Source organism: Equus caballus, chromosome 10 (assembly GCF_041296265.1).
Source record: "Equus caballus isolate H_3958 breed thoroughbred chromosome 10, TB-T2T, whole genome shotgun sequence".
Taxonomy (NCBI): Eukaryota; Metazoa; Chordata; class Mammalia; order Perissodactyla; family Equidae; genus Equus; species Equus caballus.
In genome coordinates, this window is record NC_091693.1 from 8258173 (window position 1) to 8282222 (window position 24050).

Consider the following 24050-nt stretch of genomic DNA (forward strand, 5'->3'; position numbering starts at 1 on the left):
GAGAATCAAGAGAATAACCCTACAATTTTAAAGCAAACACAAGACCTCTTCCACAGGCTTACTCTTACCTTATTAAACAGCTTCTGCCTTGCTTCTGGACCCTAGGAGAGACCGCCTGGCTGACCATGGGACAATACATGACCATACATGTTGAATTATTCATCATGAACTGGGTGTTATTTGATCTTTCAAGACATCTGGTAGATGGGTGGTAGAAACCCACATCAATTCTTGAAGGTACAAATAGTTTCACAAGTAATAGGCTCAGACTCTCATGGCATCTATTCCATTGCTACCTCTCCCACAAACCCCATGGGCAATATGATCGGTTGACTAACGATAAACAAAACTGAGCATGTTATACTAGCCTAGCCTTAAATAGACTCCTACAACATTTTATCTCTTCATAAGCACAGAGTATGAAGCTATTTGTGTCCTATGCGAATGCTCACCAAAACGCATCCATTTTGGAGAAGACTGTAAATAAACAAGTAGACAGGATGCCAACTTTTTTCTCAGCTCCTCTACCACTCAGTTTTAATGAGTGGCAGGGATGCAGGTTATACTTAGGACCAACATTATCTTTCTTTCAGCAAAGCTAACCTGGAGACTGCCACTGCTGAATGCCAAACCGGCAAAAGCTAAATAGAAACCTGATGTTATCTTTCTCTGGAAAGACCAGTCACCCTTCTGATTAATACATTGACTACAATGGAACTCTCTTAATGGAGGGGGGTATGTTGGCCATATGGGGGTAGAGGAGAAACAGACAATTAACTAAGGATTTGCCATTACTAACCACCATTGAGGGACTTACTGAATGTCTTAGTCACCGTCATTATAATCCTATATAATGGTGCTTCTAAGTGAGTAATTTTAAAGCAAAATAAGGTAATGGCCACACACCGACGAGATTTACTTGTTTTACCGTGGATCCCATCGACCAAAAGTAGTCTGTCTCAGTAGAATGGTAGAATAAGAAATTGTAGGCTTTATGGAGCCAGAGGAGAAAACGCCTTGTTTAGGTTGGAGTACTGTTTAGTACGTTGCTGTTTCTCAAAACATAAAAATAAAAAATAAAAAAACCCAAACTCAGAATAGATAGGTCTGGAAAACAAAGAATGGAGTGTGTCCTCCCGTTATTACATCTCACTGGGCCCAGTAGCAAGCTTTCACACCCAACCACTAATATTTTGCTTTCCATTCCTATAAGTTTAGGCTTTGCTATTTTTAAATTCTTAGTTCCAAGGGAAGAAAGCTTCCATGAGGGGACAGAATGACTCCAACGACCATATCTGCCATTTTGCCATTTGTGGCTTTTTATGCCACTGACAAACAGGCAAAGGAAAAGTATCAAAGTGACATCCACAGAAAATCATCCTGATTGTCAAAATGCAGGCAGGAAGGAGTATGTTTGGAACCCAGAGGAATCCTCTGAGGTGTCTTTAGTGTTTCCATCCCCACTGGTAAGAATTAATGGATTACAACAGCAACTCCAAAGAGACAGGATGAATAATAGCTCAGACCCTTCAGGAATGAAGCTTTGTGTCAACCCAACTAGAACTACCAGCTGAAAGTGTAGTCAAATGTTAATGGTAGAGTCTAGGTAGTGGACATACGGGGTTTACTGTAATATTCTTTCAGCTTTTCTGTATGTTTGAAAGTTTCATAAAAAAATATTGGACAAAAAAAGGGAGGTAGGGAATACAGAGATGCTGTTGGCAAAGGGAACATAAAATAAGTATCTGAAGGAAGTATTAAATACCAATTAGTCTCAAGACTTGCAAAAAGGAGAACTATAGTTGCTCTACATTCTTTCTTCCCTAATGTATGTACGCATGTGTTTGTGTACATAATCTTCCTCCCTCTCAGTCTTTCTTGATCCTGATTTATATAAGGTCTCTTGATGGAGATTAAGGATAAAATGTATGCTGTAGGTCAGAGCAAACTAGAGTGGAAATGTGACTAAGAAGAGAAATGACTACCAGTAGTGATTTTGCATTTCCCTTTTGGGAGACGATGGCTATTTAAAATATTTTTTTAAATTATAGAAAACTTAAAACATGCACTGAGAAAACAGTATAAACAACTCATTACACTTTGCCATTATTTTTCACCTTTCCTTCATCCCCTAATTTTTTCTGGGGTGCCTAAATGCAAGTCATATCATTTCACCACAAACACTCTAATATATCTGGCAAATATTTTCATTTGAAATAACTGCACTTTCTTTATCCCATTCAACCAAATTAACAAAATTATTTAATATCTAATACCAAAACCATGTTCAATTTTTCATGACTTTTCTTATTTGTTCAAATCTGGACCCTAAAACATTTCACACTTTGAATTTGGTTGATATGTTTCCTAGTCTCTTTTGAACTACAGCAGTTTCCCTTTCTCCTCCCTCCCCGCCATGCCATTATTTATTGAAGAAACTTGGTTATTTGTCCTGTAAGATTTTCCATATCCTGATTTGGCCAATTCTATCTTTACCATACCACCTAAAGGTTTTTAAATTCACCTTATTTCCTATAAACTGCTAGTTAAATCTGGAAGCTAAATTGGATGAAGGTTCAATATGTTGGGGAAAATATCGTAGGCAGTATTTTGTACTTCCTATGGCATCACATTAGGAGGCATGTGAATACCAGATTGTTCCAATTTAGCTTTGCTAAGATTGGCCAGCAAGTTCAGGTGTTATCAACCTGCTCACTCCCTTTTCAAATTCCCAATCACCGTCTACTAGGGATTACTGCCAATTCCATAATTTTATTAAAGGTTGCCAAATGTAATTTTCTAAGTCTGTCATTCTTTCTGAATATATTAGCTAATTCTCTTATAACAAATTTCCTCTCACCAACTATTTGATTATAGCTTGTAAAGAAAAATCACGATAAATGCTTGCTTCTATCCCTTATCAAATTTTCAGAATGAGCTAGTACTCTGGCAAGCTCCATAAAGGGTTCTATCATTGCTTTTTTTTTCATTTTGAATTTAGTAAGTTTTACCTACAATCACTGTTTCAGTGCATTTCAATATTTTTTTGATGCTCAAATTATCCTCTTTGGTCAGTTCCTCCAGGTTGACATAATCTTATAGTCTTTGATAGCTTTCTTGCTTTTAGGCACAATAAGATGTTTCAGGATAATCACATACACATCTACTACCCTTGACCTGTCATACGCCATTTCTCCAAGAAGCCCTTACTTCTTTTAATAGAAAATGGAATTTGGGGACCACATTTTGGATACATGGGGTGCTCACTGCTTCTATATCATGATTAACGCTTTTAAACCCCTTCTGTGGACAGAGGTAGGAAATACATATTTTCAATTCAAATAAAAGATTATGGCATTTTGCTTCATTTTTGTATGTTTTCTCTTGCAAAAATTGAATTCCTCATGAAGTTATGTATTTAATTTTGGACTCACCTAAAATAAAACAAATATTACCATTAACAAATGAGTAGTAAAGACAGCTTAGATTTCTTTGTATTTCTCTGGCCTTGAGATATAGCTCTCCTAAGTTAAAGTATTTTAACATCATTTGAAGTTATTATGATTTATGTTGTTATGCTATAAGCTGATATAGAATCAAATCACTGGTTTTGATATTTAGGGTTGCTATTTTTCCCTTTAATTTTCTTTATAAAAGCTAATATGTAAAATATCTACATGGATCCAAAGTCAAAATATAAAACAAGGTATAACCAAAGACAACCAACTTCCATCCTTGCCCTCTTCCAATTGTTGTTTCTTCATTTTGATCTTTCTTTTTGAAAGTACAGGCATATATAGTATTCTTCCCTTTCTTTTACAAATATTAGCATAATATACATATTATTATGCACTTACCTATTTTTCATTTCACATACTCTGAAGGTTGCTCCATAGAAGTATACAGCTGCACAATACTCAACAGTACATACAGATGATAGTTAACTCAGCCGGTCTATTGCTGTATATCTGGGTTGTTTTCAGTCTGCTGCATTTACAAGTCGTGTCTTAAAAAACTCCTTTGTGCATATCATATTTTGTAATTTTACCAGTGCATCTTCGGGATAGAAGCAAGGGTGCTGGGTCTTATGGTATACGCATACAAAATTACACAGGGACACTACTTAATTCCCTCCTATATGAGTCGTACTATTTTGTATTTTCATCAGCAATGTGAGAGTCTCTATTTGTCCAGTCTTGCCAATAGAGTATTTTAATACAGTTTTAGATTTTTGCCCATCTCATTGGTATGAAGTGGTATCTGAGTGTAGGGTAACTTGCATTCTCATTTCAATTTTTAGACTCTTTAAGGATATTAGTCTGTGATATAGTTGTAAATATCTCTAATTTTGTCATTTTCCTTTATCTATGTTAATACTGCTTTAGTCCTAAAACAACTTATTTCTTTCTCCTTATTTCTACTGGATTTTTCAGTCATAGTTATTGATGTCTCTATTCTAAGGTTATAAAGGAATTCACCCATGTTTTCTTGTAGTACCTGTAAAGTTTTTTCTCTCTCTCTTTTTAAATATTTACATCTCTTCATTTGTTGAGAATTTATCCTGCTTTACACTGCCAGGAGTGAATCTAATTTTGCCCCCTAAATTTTATCCAGCTGTACTAACACTAATTATTAAAAAGTTCTTTCCCAAAATAGTTCTAGCAGAATGGCTTCTGCAAAGAAAGGTGGTTACGGAAAAACTAACGGCCATTCTGTCATCTACATTGTAGACCAGAGAAGACATTATCAACAACGACAAATGTATCAATGGAGTAAGAGTTCAAGAAGCATGCACCTCAGGCGTTCAAGGAGATCCAGAAATTCACCATGAAGGAGACAGGAACAGCAGATATGCCTACTAACACTAAACTCAACAAGGCGTCTGGGCCAAGGAAAAGGGAATGTCCCATACTTGTCTGTATACGGATGTCCGGAAACTCTAAATGTTATTTTTCTTAGTGTACTTGTCACCTTAAATAAAATCTAATCAGCATGAAGTAAAATGGTTTATTTATTATAATAAAGAGATGTAACAAAAAAAATTCATTTTCCCGACAAGAGTTGTGAAATTCCATAGAAGACAGTAATTTGGGAGGGAACTACTGTTTCCTAATACTGTTTAACTACCGTTAAAAAACTGGCTTGTAAATGTGCTGGGTATATGTACATATACTCACCATTCCTTAATTCATATAATACTAAAAGGTACTAAGAAAATGCACGTAGAATAAACTGATTAAATACAGAACTGATAAGGTACATTTTCATCATTGAAATCTTGCTGTTATGTCTAAACTACAGAATTACCACCCAACTAGATCAGAGCTTAAACATTCTGGGTAAATGTCATTTGACCATTGTATTAGTTTTTTTCATGCTCACTCATGAGTGAAATTATTCTGGAATTTGTTGTTCCAGGGCTACTCCATATCTGACTTTGTTATCAGAATTAGTCTTTTAGCGCGAGCCGGCAATTTTTCCATAGGATTTTCTGCTCCTTCATGGGGTAGTCTGTACAATTATCTGGTCCTACATGATTTTTAAATATTTTTTTCCAACTGTTAAAATTTTTCGGCCCTTTTTAATGATTCTCCAAATTTAATCATTTAAAATAATACTTTCCCAGAAAATAAACCATACTCTCTATATTTAAAAATTATGTCTAATAAAGTTTACATATATTTACATGACCATTAAAAAATCCTCTAGAGATATAGGTATATCATATTTCTCCTTTCTTATCATAATGTGGAGGCATTGCCAAAGTCTAGTAAATAACAGTTTTCTTCAAAGAAACATTTTGAGGTAAAATAAAAAACCTTCAAACAAACCAGTTACCTCAATTTAAAAAAAAAAGCCTTTCTGTATTGTTCTTTATTCCATGATTTTTGCTTTATTTTAATTAAGTCTTTGCATCAACTTGCTCTTATTCTAGCTTGTTTGAGAAATCATTATTTAATCTGACAAATATTTGGAACCCACAATATGACAGGCACTGTCCTAAGTGTTGGAGATACAGTGGTGACAAGAAATAAATGGCCCTCTATCTGCTTGGTTTTATACAGAGCAATTTCCATTGAGAAGTGCGATGGTCACATTCACAGGATTTGATATACAGGAGTCTCATTATCATTCACATCTAAATAGCCTGTAATTTCATTTTTCATTTGCCCATTAATCTGAGAATTGTTTATATATGTAGTGGTAAATTTCCAAGAAGTTAGAATTCATTTTGCTATTTTCTGATTGCTAAATTTTAATTGTGTTGATAAAATGGATATGACATTTGGCTTTGGAAATCTGTTAGAGACAAATCACTTCCAAATGCCTTTCTTAAAAAAAATGCTGAACACTCAACCCTAATTTTACTAAAACCATAAGGCTTTCTTTTACAATATAAAGTTCTTTTTTTTTTTTTTTTTTGAGGACGATTAGCCCTGAGCTAACATCCGTCGCCAATCGTCCTCTTTTTTCTGAGGAAGGTTGGCCCTGAGCTAACATCTGTGTCCACCTTCCTCTATTTTATATGTGAGACGTCTGCCACAGCATGGCTTGATGAGTGGTGCCATGTCCGCACCTGGGATGTGAACTGGCGAACCCCAGGCTGCCGAAGTGGAGCATGCGAACTTAACCACTACACCACGGGGCCAGCCCCTACAGTATAAATTTTTTGATGCAGCCAATGAAATCGATACTGATTCACAGTTTCCTTCCCTTAATTCTATTTTACTGTGTTTTCTTCAGAATTAACATTCTGCTGTTCAATAAGTCACACATACAAATGGCCTATTTGTTTATAATCATTATACTCTTAAGGTCTTCCTCTCATAGATATGGTCTAATACTAATATGAATGACAGTCATAAAGTCATCTGAATCCTCAAACTCATTTAACCCTTATAATCTAACTAGTAAGCAAACACATACAGATTTAAGTTACCTTTCAAAAAATACAGAGATAAGATGTGTTGAAACTAAGACACACTAAATAAGTTGTATGACAAAACTGAAGTCTTTTGCAGATTAATTTACATAACACAAATTCACCTTTGGTGTGATTTTATGGTTGCAACAAGGTTTAAGTAGTGATGGAAGATTTCCCATTTGAGTTAGATTTAAATTCTATGCAGCATAATATCAATGATGTCAAAATGTTTTGAGAAAGATTCAAAAGGAATTCACACTATCATCTCATTTGTAGGGTTTTACCCTTATATTCCATATATAACTGACAACCAATCCATAAATATCTTCCTGTATTAACACAGATTGCATTATGAATTCTCTGCTGTTCAGTGTGTTGTGTGCTATGTCAAAGGGTTTCCTAATATTACCTACACTTCTGGGGTTTTTCAAAAGAAGGAATTAACTGACATCAATTAAGGAGTCATGAACAAAGCCTTTCCTACATTTTTGTACCATAAGATTTCACAAGAGTGAAATAAAGTTAGGGCTGGGAGAAAATGCTGTCTCAAACTCATTATATTCATAGGATTTCTTGAAAGTGTAAATATTCTGGTGTCGGGCAAAGTCTGAGTCATGACTAAAGGTGTTCCCATAGTCTTTCCATTGATAGAGATTCTCACCATTGTGAATTTTCTCTTCAGTAAAATATGAATAGTGACTAAAGATCTGGCCACTTTCCTTACATTCATAGGGTTCTGCATCAGTATGAATTTTCCTATGTCGTGTAAGCTGTGAACCCCAGATAAAAGATTTTCCACATTCTTTACATACATAAGGTTCCTCACCAGTATGTATTCTCTGATGACGAGTAAGTTGTGAACCCCAGAGAAAGGCTTTTCCACATTCTTCACATTCATATGGTCTCTTTCCCGTATGGATTTTCTGATGCCGATTAAGTTCTGAACCACGAAAAAAGGTCTTTCCACATTCCTTACATTCATAGTTTCTCTCACCAGTATGAATTTTCTGATGTCGATTAAACTCTGAGCCATGGAGAAAGGTTTTCCCACATTCCATACATTCATAGAGTTTCCTCTCATTATGAATTTTCTCATGTTGAGCAAGATATGAAGCCCAAATAAAAGTCTTCCCACATTGCTTACATTCATAAGGTTTCCTACCAGTATGAATTCGCTGATGTCGAGCAAGGTGTGAACTCCAGATATAGGCTTTCCCACATTTCTCACATTCATAGGGTTTCCTACCAACATGAACATTCTGATGTTGAGCAAGATTTGAACCACGAATAAAGGCTTTTCCACATTCCTTACATTCATGAGATTTCTCACCAGTATGAATTCTCTGATGTTGAGTTAGGTGTGAGCCACGAGTAAAAGCTTTCCCACACTCCTTACATTCATAAGGTTTTTCACCAGTGTGAATTCTCTGATGTTTAGTAAGATGTGATCGCTGACTAAAGGCCTTCTTACATTCCTTACATTCATAGGGCTTTTCACCAGTATGAATTCTCTGATGTCGAGTAAGGTCTGAGCCACAACTAAAGGCCTTCCCACATTCCTTACATTCATAAGATTTTTCACCAGTATGAATACGCTTATGGACACTAAGTTGTGAATGAAATCTAAAGGCCTTTCCACATTCCTTACATTTAAAAGGTTTTTCACCAGTATGAATTCTCCTATGACCAGTAAGACTTGAACGCAAACTAAAAGCCTTCCCACATTCTTTACATTCATATACTTTCTTAGCAGTGTGAATTGTCTGACATGGAGTGAGTTCTGAGTCAGGAAGAAAGGTTTTCTCACACTCCTTATCTTCACAAAATTTCTCACCAGTGTGAATTAACTGGTGTTGAGTACAATCTGAGCCAGAACAACAGGCTTTCTCACACCCTTTAACTTCATTCAGTTTCTTTTCTGTATTAGGTCTCTGTTGTAGATTAAAAGCTGTGTCCTGGTTAAAAGTGGACATCTTTTCATAGGTGAATATAACCTGCTTAAAACATTCTTCTTGATTTTCCTGCTGTGTTTCAAACTGACCTTTGCTTTCCAAATCACCTCTAAAACATAAACATTCGAGGCTGTGGTTTTTACACATTTCCGTTATTTCCCATGAAGATAATTCTCTCTCAAAAACGCCATTTTTTTGTGATAACTTCTCGGTCTGATACCTGGACTGCACATCTGAAAGATAAGAAGATAAGTTCATACTGTTTTACTGTCCAAAAAGCCATAAAACTGCCAATGTAGATATAAGAAATAAATAAAGCACCCAAGAAGTGAATAGCTTAAAAAATTCTCAAGTTCTGGGCAATATGAAAAGTGGGCAAGAAATAAATAGAAATTAAAAGGAATAAAAGTTGAAGCAGGTGGTTAGATATATAAAGTTTTGTTTTGGTCAAATTCATCTGAAGAGTTCAATTGAAAAAAACGATTGTTTAGGTACCACCCCATTCATGGAATACCAATTTAAAGACTTAAGACTGTTTCCTTCAGTATGATATAGTCAAGCTTATCACATGTTAGGCGTTAAAAAAAAATTATGTAAAAAATATACTACAAGACCAAAAAAATGAACAGGGGAGAATTTAGGATGGGATAAAGGATAATATTACAAAAACCAGGGACCAAGAAGCACACATAGGATCATTTAATCAAGTGATGACAATGTAACACATCTCACTGCCTAATTATGGGTGACAGTTCAAATAGGAAAATAGTTTGAGAAATCTGCCAAGGGAGAAGAATCTGGCATGAGCTGGAATAAGCAGGACTCCTCTGTGACTCACTTTTGCTATGTGCTTTATAATTCAATGAAACTGTCATATGGTTGTGCTATACATTTTTCTTGGGAGGACAGAGGTGAGAACCACACAAGTACTGAATGAGTCGGAAGGTAGTTCAAGTACAACATATAAGCAGTAGTGGACATATTGGAAAGATGACAGACCACAGGTTCAGGGCTCAGTTCTGTTTACTAAAATCATCTTTAGGTCATGAGAAAATTCCTGAGCTTGACTGAGCTCTTATTTTTCCATATGATAAATAGGGATAATAATATCTCTTTCAAGAGGTTTATTGAGAGGACTAGGATAATATACTATTTCTATAAAATGACTGACAGAATCGCTGAACAACTAGCAGACAATGATGAAGATGATGATTAGAGAAGAAAAATTGGGGAATGTGGGGAACTGGACATTGGAACTGGTTTAACGGTATCTCGCACATAACCTACTACTCAGAAAGTAGTAATTATTATTGTGCTAAATATTGCAGACAAGTAGTTTAGGATAAATGGAAAAAATACTGGAGGAATATAAATCAAAGACATTAAAATAAATTCCCCAGACGACAGCATGTGATGAGAAAACAGCTATTTTGAGTTGCTGCCTGCACCTTTTCCGGTATGAAGACCCGGCTCACACCCGGAGTCTGGACCTTTATATAAGGACCTGAGCTCAGGATGCCCACTAGAAGGTCCCACTTTGCTTTTCCCGGGGCACCTTACAAAACCACCACTTAGAGTTGAGTCCACAAAAAGTGAGTGACCTCTGCCCCAACCACTTTATAAGTAATAGGTTCTTGCTACCCTGCTCTCCATCTCCTGCTTGCTTGTGACCTGGGATGGAGGACTGCCCTTCCCCAGGCTCACTGCATGTCCCCTACCCCACCAGTTCTGGAATCTTTAACTAATAAATCTTGCGACTTTACTTCCTTTGTGTGAGCATGTTAAAACTGTGCCTTCAATCAAAAGGGCCCCAGGGTTTTCACTTCCCCAAAGTGGGAGCTCAGATGCTGAGGGAACTACTAGCCCAACTTGTGTGAGTGGCTTGTGCCTCCTCATTTAGCAGGTCATAATCTGCATGTTCTTAATTTAATACACCAGCTACGGGCCTCCAACACACACGACAAACATGAAAGCTAGAAATAATGACACATTTTCACTCTCTGTAACCTTCTTATTTTTCTCACTGTTTAGATTCCAGGTCCTTAACTATGACTCTTGTTACACCCCATCTTGGTGAAACCCCACTTGCTGCTTATCCTGGGCCTGAACTAGACAGGTGAACAAACCTGGAAAAAATGAAGTGGTGCTGACTAATTTTAAATTTATTTTTAAAAAAAACCCACAAGTGGGTCCTCAGCTCTGCCCAGAATTTCCAAATATCTCTGGTCAAATGCAAATATCTAGGTATAACCCTGTGGAAGACAATCAAGGACCCAGAAACAGAAGAGAGGTTTTTTTTTTTTTCAAGGAAGATCAGCCCTGAGCTAACATCTGCCGCCAATCCTCCTCTTTTTGCTGAGGAAGACTGGCCCCGAGCTAACATCCGTGCACATCTTCCTCTACTTTATATGTGGGACGCCTACCACAGCATGGCGTGCCAAGCGGTGCCATGTCTGCACCCGGGATGCAAACCGGCAAATCCCAGGCCGCCGAAGCGGGACGTGCGAACTTAACCGCTGCACCACCGGGCCGGCCCCAGAAGAGAGTTTTTATGGAAACTTAGATTGCGACAGAAGGAAAAAGGCACATTATTTCACAACTGCTGTTTCATTATAGCTATATGGGGAAAAATTACATCTCTTCTTTATACCATATACAAACCTAAATGACCAGTAAATTAAAGACATAAATGGCAAAAAAAAAAAAAAAAATCTTCGAAACTTATTGAAGAAAACTTAAACATCTTTACCAAATCTCCATGGGATACCAAACTTATTAGTAAAATATTTTAGAAGAACAAAATAAGAAAATACTATGACTGCTACTATTTGAATATACTGAAGGGCTTTGCCAGTTTCTACTATTCAAACTGTACTGGTACTAGCATTTGGCTTAGAGACTGAGAGGACTTATGTCATCTTCTCAGGGCTAAGGTGATAAGAGATTGGTATCCCGGTTCTGTCTACATGCGGAGTCCTAAACATTCCTCATATTGAGTTATAAGTGAAAAACCACAACCTAGGAACACAGACAAAACAGAGGTAGACTAGACAGGAACTACAGCTCAGTTTCAAACCATCTCAGTGAATGAGGAGAGAGATGGATTGAGACATCAACCAAAAGGCTAATACCTTCAGGCACCTGGTAGAAGCGAACAGAAATCCACCATAAAGGAAGATATCCTAGGTATTAGTTTTACTATTTTGCAAACAGTGTCTGGCACAAAATGAATGAAATAACCAGACAAAATGAACACAAAAACTATGGAAACAACAGATAGTAGAAATACATCTATAAGGACTCTAGATGTTAGAGTTATGAGACAGAGCTTAAAAATAACTATGCTCTAGAAGCTAAAAAACAAAACTGATCATTTCAGCAAAGAACAAGAAACCAATATATGTCTAAAAGAAAAATTCCAAAAGAAAGAGGTTGCAAAAGTTACAAGAGAAGCATTATGACATAGAAGATTCAGTTAGAAGGCTAAACATCAATGTAAGTGGAGGCTTAAAGGGAGGAAAGAGGAAGGATGGGAGAAGCAGCAATATTTGAAAAGATAATAGCTGAGAAATTTCAAAACAAAGTCTATAAACAGATGAATGAATAAATAAATTATAGTATGGTCATAAATGGAATACTACATAAATGGAATACTACAGAGAAATAAACTATTGACACACACAACGACATACATGAATCTCCAAATCATGCCAGCAAAAGAAACAAGGCCAAAATAAGAGTATAGATTGTCTAATTCAATTTATATAAAATTTTAGAACACATGAACTAGAGTTACAGAAAGCAGTTTAGTGATTACTTAGAGATGGGGGTGGAAGGAGGGATGGATAGCAAAGGGGCATGAGGAAATGTGGCAATGACTAAAGTGTTTATTGTCCTGATTAGAGGGATTATTTCATAGATGTATACATATGTAAAATAGATAAAATTGAATATTTCAAATATATGCAGTTTATTGTTCTTCAACTACATTTTAAGTTGTAAAGTAAAAATTGCAGCACCAAAATAAAAGAAAACTAAAGTCCTAAAGAAAATAAAGAGAAATATCCTTGATCTAACTATCTAACTTTATTGAACACTCTAATTCAGCTTTAGCGTATTTGTGTTTTCTTTATCTGAATGCCCATTCACACTAAAAATACAAGTATTAAGTCAACAAGTGATAAGGATAGATCAAGCACAGAGCAGACATTTATCAAATAAACACAAGCAGTAAATCAGTAAACAAACTCAGGGGAAATATCTGTCCTCACTAGAAATCAATAGCCTTATCCTCTTAAGTTATTAGAAGGGTTTAATTAAAAATAACCCATTTGCAGTGAGGCTACATTGAAAGTGATATTGTCTCTGACCTCTCATGAACCAATGCCCTCCAACCCATCAGAAAATGTAACTATTAGTGCCCACGATACAGAAATGCACTCAAGTAGGAGCTGCCTCTAGGATGCCCACGTGCTTACCATGAATCAGCTGTGTTTCCAAACTTGTTTATACCATTTGTTCTTGATACTTTAATTACATATTTTAACAACATTAAGTAAAGAAATATGAGAGAAAGGTTGGTTGTTTTTATGAAAGTTGAATGTTCTAGAAAAACTCATTCAAGAAGGCTACAAATTTTATTTTAGTAGAGTCAAACATAAAGATTGTAAAAAAATAGAGATTCTACAGTAAGACTGCTTAAATTCTCATTGCCCTTAACAAAAGAGAACCAGGAAATTAGGAGAATGAAGTACTGGCATGGTTAACACAAGAAAGAACAGGCAGAACTCCAATCAGGGAGAACACGCCCTGGCCCTATATTGAAATATGGGTGAAACAGTTATGAGCTGTAAATAAACACTTACAGGTTGTTTAAGATATTCATATAATTTTGTATGATTTAAAATAACTTTTTGAATGACTAATCAATTAATCTTAATTAGTTGGGCACATGGTCTTCTAGCTTTACACCCTTTGGCCAGGGAATCTCATATTTGAGACACAATAATCATCCAACATTAAAAAAAACCCCATGAATAACTGACATGTACCAAGAGTGGCAACTCCAGCGACAAGAAATGCAGAACAACCTTAATATACAACAGTAATACATGAAAATAGACCAAAAAAAAAAAAGGTACATGGGAGTGTTTAGGAAATAAAAATATGACATAAAATTGTGTATACTGTGTGAGAGAGAGTAAGTTTTAAAAGCTTTATTCTGAAATAATTATAGATTCCCAAGAAGTTGTACAGATATAGTCCAGAGTCCTATGGACCCTTTACCCAGTTTTGCCCAGTGAATACATCTTACATAGTTGTAGTACAATATCAAAACCATGAACTTGACATTGACACAATGCACGTGTACAGTTATAGGTCATTTCATCATATACGTGGATTCCTGTAACCATTACCACAATCAACATACAAAAACAGTCCACCGTCACAAAGATGCTACCCCTTTATAGTCATACCCACCACCACTGCTCCCCGCTGCCCACCCCTAACCCTGGCAACCACTAATATGTTTCCAATATCTTTAATTCTGTGATTTCCGGAAAGTTGTAGAAATGGATTCCTATAGTATGTGACCTTTTGAGATTGGGATTTTTCATTCAGCATACTATCCTTCAGATTTATTAAAGTTGTTGCATGTATCAATAGTTCAGAAAAAAAATTTTTTAATATAAACACAGTTTCTGAAATTCAAAAACATGATTCCAGTAGAGAAATAACATTTATTCTCTTCCCTTGATATTTCAAAGAAGAAGGAAGCTCCAAGAGTACGTTATTGCAATCTGATCCTGCTCAAAATAGGAAATTCATCAATTACCATCCTTGCTTCCTCTTGACAGCCAGGACTTGCCTTTTATGACACTGCACTCGCCTCGTTGCCCTCCATTAACTCTAACCTCTCTTCTGTCATTTCCTCTTCACTGTAGCGAGAAACTATTTTCAGTTATTATCTTGATTTTCAACTAAACAGCCTATTAAGACTTCTCTTAATGTAGAGCCTATTTTACAGAGATTTATGGACATGTTCTAGTCACAGAGAAGAAGACAAAGTTTCTTGATAAATTATATACTCTCCGTTAACCACTCTTAAACTAAAATGAAATTAGAAAATCAATAAACTTTAGAAGATTAAATTAATGAGTGCAGGAAATGCAGAAGCAAGGAGCAACTAGGCAAAATAAGAAAAGCTCAAGAGATAGTAGGTCAAATGAAAAACAGGTTCAAAAATGTTTTTTTAGGGCTGGCCCGGTGGCGCAGTGGTTAAGTTCGCATTTTCCGCCTCTCCGCAGCCTGGGGTTTGCCAGTTTGGATCCTGGGTGCAGACCTATGTGCTGTGTATCAAGCCACACTGTGGCAGGTGTCCCACATATAAAATAGAGGAGGATGGGCACGGATGTTAGCCCAAGGGCAATCTTCCTCAGCAAAAAGAGGATTGGTAGCGGATGTTAGCTCAGGGCTAATCTTCCTAAAAAAAATTTTTTTTTAGGGAGTGAAGAACTTTACAAATATCTAAATGAAAAAACCCCAGAGAGATGAGAAGAAACTTGACCCAAACCACAGATAAAGTGACCACTGGAGAAAAAGAATGACACTTACCTTTTCATAACATGAAGGAAAAATGAGAACACTGAAAGGCAGTGGTATTTGAAGGTTCATTTGGAAATTCATGTTGAAAAGGTTACTTTTTTTTTTTTGAGAAAGATTCACCCTAAGCTAACATCCGCTGCCAATCCTCCTCTTTTTGCTGAGGAAGACTGGTCCTGAGCTAACATTCGTGCCCATCTTCCTCTACTTTATACGTGGGATGCCTACCACAGCATGGCTTGCCAAGTGGTACCATGTCCACACCCGGAATCCGAACTGGCGAACCCCTGGGCTGCCAAAGCGGGACATGCGCACTTAACCGCTGCGTCACTGGGCTGGCTCCTGAAAAGGTTACTTTGTCTCTAGGTTTCAGGGCTTTATCCACAGGCTTTAGGCCTTTGAGGTAGAGATTCTAGATGAATATTTCAGAGATGTTGCTGCCTCACTAAACAGCTGGGCTGTTATCTGCAATGATGGCCTCCGTGTGCCTGCTGAGCCCTCACTCACCTGAGCAAGATCCTGTTGTTTTATCCTTCGAAACCATCCAGGGCTCTTTCCCCTTCTTCAGTAAAGAGAACACATCTGGCTGATAGATGCAAAGTCCTGATCAGAAGACAAGAAACAGGAAATGACCATGTGGTAAGGGTTCCAAATGTGCATCCAGTCCGTTGGTTATTAAGGAAGAGAGACAATTACAGGAAGGCAAGAAAAAGGCATAAAGGATTTCTAAAGGATGGAGAAGGTGGAGGTTTGTGATGATGATGACTCCTGCCAAATTTACAAAGCACAAACCATTTTCCCAGAAAGAGGACAGAAATTCCCCTAGACAGGTGAAGGATAATCCAAAAATTCACAACACAGAAAGCAGGAATTTCTGGGGTCAAATTCCGAATCCTACCGAGTGAGACCAGGTTGCTGTAGTTTTCCAACATCACATCTCTGTACAAATCCTTCTGTTCCGAGTCCAGGCACTCCCACTCCTCCTGAGAGAAGTCTACAGCCACATCCCTGAGCGCCACCAACTGCTGAAACGGCAAACCCAGGCATCAGTGGTGAAATTAAGAGACAGCCTTTAGATGGAAGGGGAAAGGCAGAAAAGGGCACTGCTTGAGTGGTATCCACACTGAGCGAAAGCTGGAGTTGGCTGTCTGCTATGGGGGGAAATGACATGGAAATTAGTGTGACTGAAGCCAAGTGCCTATACGCTCTTACCATCTATTGCTCAGTCACAACATCCTTAGGACTTTCCAGTAACAAGTAACAAGAACACAGGATGGCGGCCAAGACTGACAGCCATCGTGTGAGTTCTTTGTCGACACCACTGAGAGGCTACACCAGCCCGGAAATGACTAACTCTAGATTTATTATGTGAGAAGAATTTTTTTTTTCCTTAAGCTACTGTTAGTTGAATTTTCTGTGGCTAATGTATAAAATCTCTAGGCTCTCAGCTAAGTAGCTGACAATCAGTACATGTCTTGTTAATGATATTAATCTCTCACTGATTTCCCAGCAAGATCTCAGACCTCTCTGAACTCAACCTCCTGTCATATCCTCAATCTAAAAGCACGACAAAGTGCTACATACTAAAATAAATACCAACCAACACCAACTCCCATCTTTCCTAATTGAAACATCCCATTCTCTAGAGTAGACAAAAACTCTCCCACGCAGTGTGTCCATTTTAGCCACTCAGTTCCAACTTGTTAAGCAACAGTTTTGAAAAGAAAGTCTCTACTATCTCCTTTAAGAGAATGTATTTCTCCTCATTGAGCGCTCTGTCAAAGTATCAGGACACAGGGGGTACTCAATGCCATGTTGGAAAGAAGCGGGACACGTAGGGAAGGCACTGCACAGTTTCACAACTATCACTTAACACACTGACAGTGACTCCGGTAAGCCGTTTAAGGATGAGGAGTAAAAATATTCACATGACGTGATATAAATGGTTATATTTTTGGAGAGGCAATTCCAACTCACGTGGGCCATGACTTAAAATTCCAAGAGTCGATCAGTCTTCTGGATTCCTCTCCTGGTGAAGCAGAGCCCTGAGAAAGCAGAGCTAGAGGGAAGAAATCAGGAGAGGTCAGGCTTTCCTCAGAGCTTTCACACGGACTAAGAATGCCATTTTCTTCCTTGAAGGAAGGTCAGAGGGAGTCTGCAAACGTCCTGGCCCCATCCAAAACCCAAAAGCCTCAAATACTGCAGGATGTCTACCCAGGTATGCCAAATCATGACACGGCTCAGGATAGTCAGGATATGAGACAAGGCCATTCTGACTTGCCCTGAATATCCCCTTCAACAATATGGACCCCAAGTTAGACATCCCCAAGGGAACCCCAAGAACAAAGGAACTCTGCAATCCGGGAGTCCAGTGCATTTGCCCAGGGCCGTCCTGCGTACTTCTCCTGACAGTGGCTTTTCACCTCCTCTATGTCCAACAAAGTATATAAAAACTACTGACACATTTTCGTCCAAAACATCCACACCGCAAAACTAAAGGCAATTGTGAGGCCAAAATAACCCTGACCAGATTCACTAGTCATCCAGTGAGATGACTGTTCACACAGCCTAGCAGTCTTTTCCGGAGCATAAACACACCTGTGCGCACAGTATTTGGCCCAGCTGCACTGTCAATTCCCATTAACCTCCAGGCCCAGCCCTCTCTGGTTTCTTTCTGTTTTCTTGCATCATCCTTACAAGCCTCCTTTTTCGGTGTAAAGCCTTGGAGGAAAGGGTGAATATGGTTCTGATAATTTATTCCCACTCTAGGGTAACAACAAAAAATACCGACTGAGTAGTAGTATGTTCTCGGAATTTTATGTGTGTGTATGTATAATTTTTAAAAAATTAGAAATATGGAAAATATTAAACATATAAAAGCAGATAAGAGTAGCATTATAAATCTCCATTTTCTCTTCCCTCAGATTCATCAATGATCAACTCATATCTACATTAACCTTCATCTTTAAGCCATCTGTGAAAGTCAGTTATCATCCACATTCAAAAGATTAGGGAACTGGTCCCTGGCTCAAATTTACTATTAGGAAGTAGTACAGGTTTGCTGAACCCAAAGCTTGTTGATTTTCAACACTGGATCTCACTTCTGGATTCCAGGATTCCTCATATTGAGTGAAGATGAATTGGGCCTGGTGGACTATGCTTTGTCTCCTGTATTTTATCAACAATGAGCAGCACAGTGGCTTTGCCATGAAAGGAATTCAAAGACGGAAGGAAGGTTGAGATCGGGTGAGTAAACAGTTTTACAAAGCAAACTGTTTTTTATTAAAAAACATACTGAAGCCTCTGGAATCTGGCTTTGTGCTCGGCACTGGGGATGCAGATAAATATGTTGCAGGATCTGCCCTCAAGGAACTCAGTCAGAAAAGTAAAGAAGCCATTACAATACAGTAGGAGATAAAGGTTATCACGGATGTAGAAGAGTCCAGCAGCTCAAAGGAGCTCAAGCCAAACTAGCCAGCCGGTAAGGGAAGGCCTCCTCTGGGAGACGCGCTTCAGCTGAGTCTTGAGGGGCTCACCAGAGAAGACGGGCAAAGCAGAGGGGTTTTCAGGCAGAGGAAACATGTCAAAATCAAGCACAGATATCTTTGTTCATTCAAGGAATACAGAGTGGGAGGAGAGACCAACGGCAGACGAAGGTGTACATAGTAGGGATCACATCATGAAAATCCCCAAAAACTAGGCTATGGAGTTTGGGCCTCATCTCAGAAGTAATCTGCATTTTTAAAGGTTGAAAAATGCTTCTCATTAGAGATACAACAAAGTTGGTGTGGGAAGGTAGAGGAAAGATTGATATACTCAATGGGGGGAGGTTCATGAAAATTTCACGTAAAGCGTGTAGTACAAATTTGGCCCAGGAGACAGAGAACTTCAGTCACGTAACAGGACTTGAAGTGCTTTCGAAGATAAGTGAACAGCTGGAGAACAAACTGTGGACTGAAATATACTCTGTCTTGGGAATTAAAAAGGACTTGAGAGTGACTATTATATAGTTTTAGGGAAGAACTGGTTCTAAACCTGACATTTCTTCTCTTGGAAACCATGTACATAGAAACAAGAAAAATAAAATTAAGTCCTAACCACTAGGAAACAGAGAAAATGACACACTCGAAATTATTTGGAAATGTGGCCAAACTCAAATGAAAGAACAGAAACTATGTTGGTAGCTATAGAGACGCTGCAAAGAAAAATGAGAAATGTTCATTCCCATGAGGAGTATCACAGCCTGAATGGGAGTTTCTGCGAGCAGGAACGCAAAGGAGGCAATTGATGGGGGAGGGAGTAAAAGGAGGCAGGGAGATGTCAGGGGGATTCAAGATGGCAAAACACATAGGCTGTATTCTTCTTTTTTTTTTTTTTTCTAAAACAAAAACAGCTTTACTGAGATATCATTCACATACTATACAATTAACCCATTTAAAGTGAACAATGCAATGGGGTTTTTTTTTTAGCAAATTCAGATATGTGCAACCATCACAAATCAATTTTAGAATATTTTCATCATCTCAAAAAGAAATCCTGAGTCTTTTAGCTATCGCTCCCTGTGTTCTCAAACCCCACCACGGCCTCTCTGCCCATTTTCCCCAGTCCTAAGAAACCACTCATCTACTTCCTGTCTCAATAGATTTCCCTGTTCTGGATATTCCTATGAATGGAATCATATACCATGTGGACTTATTGTGACTGGTTTCTTTGATTTAGCATAATGTTTTCAAGGTTCATTCAAGTTGAAGCATGTGTTGGTATTTCATTCCTTTCTATGGCTGAATAATACTTCAGTGTATGCACAGACACATTTTCTTTTCCCATTCATCCAGTAATGGACATCTGGGTTGTCTCCTGAAATAAAGTATGAATATACATAATGAAAAGACACACATATTGCAGGTGGAAATGACTCAAAATTATCAGTACCAAAACATTTCCTAATAATATTATTAGAACAAAACCCATGAAGGGGAGCCAGCCTGGGGGTGCAGTGGTTAAGTGCGCATGTTCCGCTTCGGTGGCCTGGGGGTTTGGATCCCGGGTGCGGACACGGCATTGCATGACAAGCCGTACTGTGGTAAGCGTCCCACACATAAAGTAGAGGAAGATGGGCATGGATGTTAGCTCAGGGCCAGCCTTCCTCAGCAAAAAGAGGAGGACTGGCTGCAGATGTTAGCTCAGCTAATCTTCCTCAAAAAAACCACAAAAAAACCATAAAGAATCAAGATAAAAATATCAAGCCACCTATAAGAAAAAGGAAATTCAGTTGTCACTAGACTTCTTCACTGCTAAATTCAGTGCCCCAAATGATGAGGTAGCCCCTCCAACATACATGTGGAAAAATAAATGAGGGAATCAAAGATTTTATATGTAGCCAAGCTGTCTGTTCTTCAAGTATAAAGGATATACAGAGTTTTATGATGCAAGAACTTAGGGACATTATTCACATGAGTTATTTCTGAACTACTAGAGGACATATTTCAGCCACAAAAGAGACAATAGAGAAAATTTCAGGAAAACCAGTGATGCTGAACATATTTAAACGCAAATCTAACTCAAAAAGAAAGATGGAGAGGCCAGCCTGGTGGCATAGCGGACAAGTTCATGCACTCCACTTCGGCAGCCCAGGGTTCGCGGTTTGGATCCCCAGCACAGACCTACGCACTACTTATCAAGCCATGCTGTGGCAGGCATCCCACATTTAAAATAGAGGAAGCTGGGCATGCATGTTAGCTCAGGGCCAATCTTTCTCAGCAAAGAGAGGAGGATTGGCAGTGGATGTTAGCTCAGGGCTGACCTTCCTCAAAAAAAAAAAATAGATGGAGATTACGTAGACAGACAAACTTACAAACTGCAGCTCTCTATCAGAACAGGTTACCAAACAATTATAACATTAAAGATAAAGGAAAGGAAGGCATCAAAAATAATTATAATCACTTAATTTTAAACACAATTCACAACACAAAATGGAATAAGGTGTGACAATACCATAGATGGGGAAGGGAAAGGGATGGAACCTGCTTAGACTAAGGAAATAAGAGGCTATCAGAAAAGGAACTATCTCATCTTTATACAAACCTCACAGCAACCAGTAAACAATCAGAACAGAGACACAAATGATAAAAAAGAGAAAACTGAGAAAACCATCAGGGAAAACTTCCAAATTGAACTGGTAGTTGGAAATACATGGGATGAGAAACAAGGAAATAAGAATGAAGACTAAGAAAAACCAAAAAACAAGTGATAAAATGGTAGCATGAAGCACTCATATATCAATAATCACTTGAAAGGTAAAGGGATTGAATTCTTCAATCAAAATACACAGAGTGGCTGGATGGATTAAAAAACAAGACCCAATGTTATGCCACCTCCAGGAAACACGTCTCAGCTCTGAAAACAAAAACAGGCTCAGAGTGAAGGGATGGAAGACGATACTCCAAGTTAATGACAAACAAAAGAAAGTAAGTGTTGTCATACTTAGACAAAGTAGACTTCAAGATAAAAAAGGCAATAAGAGACAAAGAGGAGCAGTATGTAATGATAAAAGAGACACTCCACCAAGAGGACATAACACTTATAAACATATATGCACCCAACACAGGAGCACCAAAGTACATAAAGCAATATTAACAAACCTAAAAGGAGATATTAACAGCAACACAGTAATAGTAGGGGACCTTAACACCCCACTCACATCAATGGATAGACCATCCAGGTAGAAAGTCAACAAGGAAATAGTGGAATTAAATGAAAAACTAGACCAGATGGACTTAATAGATATATAGAGAATGCTGCATCCAAAACCAGCAGAATACACATTCTTCTCAAGTGCATGTGGAACATTCTCAAAGATGGACCATATGTGGGAAATAAGGAAAGCCTCAATAAATTTGAGAAGATTGAAATCATATCAAACATCTTTTCCTACCATAATGCTATGAACCCAGAAATCAACTGCAAGAAAAAAGCTGGGAAAGTGACAAATATGTGGAGACTAAACAACATGCTACTGAACAACCAATGGATCATTGAAGAAATTAAAGAAGAAATAAAAAAAATATCTGGAGACAATTGAAAATGAAAAAACACCATACCAATTCGTATGGGAACCAACAAAAGCAGTCCTAAGAGGTAAATTCACAGCAATACAGGCCCACCTTAACAAATAAGAAAAATCTCAAATAAGCAATCTTAAACTACACTTAACAGAACTATAAAAAGAGGAACAAACAAAGCCCACATCAGCAGGAGGAAAATAATAAAAATAAGAGCAGAAATAAATGAAACAAATTAAAAAACAGTAGAAAGGATCAATGCAACTAAGAGCTGGTTCTTTGAAAAGATAAACAAAATTGAGAAACCCTTAGCCAGACTCACTAAGAAAAGAAGGCTCAAATAAATAAAATTAGAAATGAAGGAGGAGAAATTACAATGGATACCACAGAAATACAAACGATTATAAGAGAATACTATGAAAAATTATATGTCAAGAAATCGGATAACCTAGAAGAAATGGATAAATTCTTACATTCATACAACCTCCCAAAACTGAATCAAGAAGAAATACATAATCTGAATAGACCAATCACAAGAGATTGAAACAGTAATCAAAAACGTCCCAAAAAATAAAAGTCCAGGATCAGAAAGCTTCTCTGGAGAATTCTATCAAAAACTCAAAAAAGAGTTAATACCTATCCTTCTCAAACTATTCCAAAAATTGAAGAAGATGGAACATTTCCCAACTCATTCTACAAGGTCAACATCACCCTGATCCCGAAGCCAGACAAGGACAACAGAAAGAAGGAAACTTAGGGGCCAATATCTCTAATGAACACAGATGCAAAAATCCTCAAAAAATATTGGCAAACCAAATACAGCAATACATTAAAAGGATCACACACCTTGATCAAGTGAGATTTATACTGGGGACTCAGGGATGGTTCAACATCTGCAAATCAATCAATGTGAAACACCACATACACAAAATGAGGAATAAAAACCACATGATCATCTCAATAGATGCAGAGAAGGCATTTGACAAGATCCAACAGCCATTTATGATAAAAAGTCTCAATAAAATGGGTACAGAAGTACCTCAACATAATAAAGTCCATATATGACAAACCCACAGCCAACATGATACACAATGGGGAAAACTGAAAGCCATCCCTCTGAGAACAGGAACAAGACAAGGGTGCCCACTCTTATTCAACATAGTGCTGGAGATTTTGGCCAGAGCAATTAGGCAAGAAAAAGAAATAAAAGGTATCCAAATTGGCAAGGAAGAAGTGAAACTCTCCCTGTTTGCAGATAACATATGCTTTCTTTTTTTGAGAGTTAATACAGCTTACTTCTTTTTGGGGGGAGGGGATTGGCCCCAAGCTAACCTCTATTGCCAATCTTCCTTTTCTTCTCCCCAAAGCCCCAGTACATAGTTGTATATCCTAGTTGTAGTTCATTCTAGTTCTTCTGTGTGGGATGCCTCCACAGCATGGCTTGATGAGTGGTGGGTAGGTCCGTTCCCAGGACCTGAACCAGTGAACCCTAGGCCACCAAAGTGGAGC

The 24050-nt window shown here is 37.8% G+C and overlaps 1 protein-coding gene and 1 long non-coding RNA gene across 3 annotated transcripts in view; one reads left to right on the forward strand and one right to left on the reverse strand.

Annotated features, from left to right (window-relative positions):
* On the forward strand, positions 1 to 5003 carry LOC111775426 (uncharacterized). Its single transcript, XR_002811089.2, has 2 exons — positions 1 to 237; positions 4731 to 5003. It is a non-coding gene; the product is annotated as an uncharacterized lncRNA (long non-coding RNA).
* The window catches only part of ZNF790 (zinc finger protein 790), a 24931-nt gene continuing 5874 nt past the window's right edge, over positions 4994 to 24050 (reverse strand). The window contains exons 2-5 of one of the 2 annotated variants that reach the window (XM_001493784.6): positions 17458 to 17539; positions 16379 to 16502; positions 15988 to 16083; positions 4994 to 9110 (exon numbers count right to left, since the gene is read on the reverse strand). In XM_001493784.6, coding sequence (XP_001493834.2) covers positions 7429 to 9110; positions 15988 to 16083; positions 16379 to 16502; positions 17458 to 17466 — 1911 coding nt within the window. In that variant the 5' untranslated portion in view covers positions 17467 to 17539 and the 3' untranslated portion in view covers positions 4994 to 7428. Of the gene's footprint in view, positions 9111 to 15987; positions 16084 to 16378; positions 16506 to 17457; positions 17540 to 24050 lie in introns of both variants that reach the window. The other variant, XM_014733148.3, reaches the window with a different exon arrangement.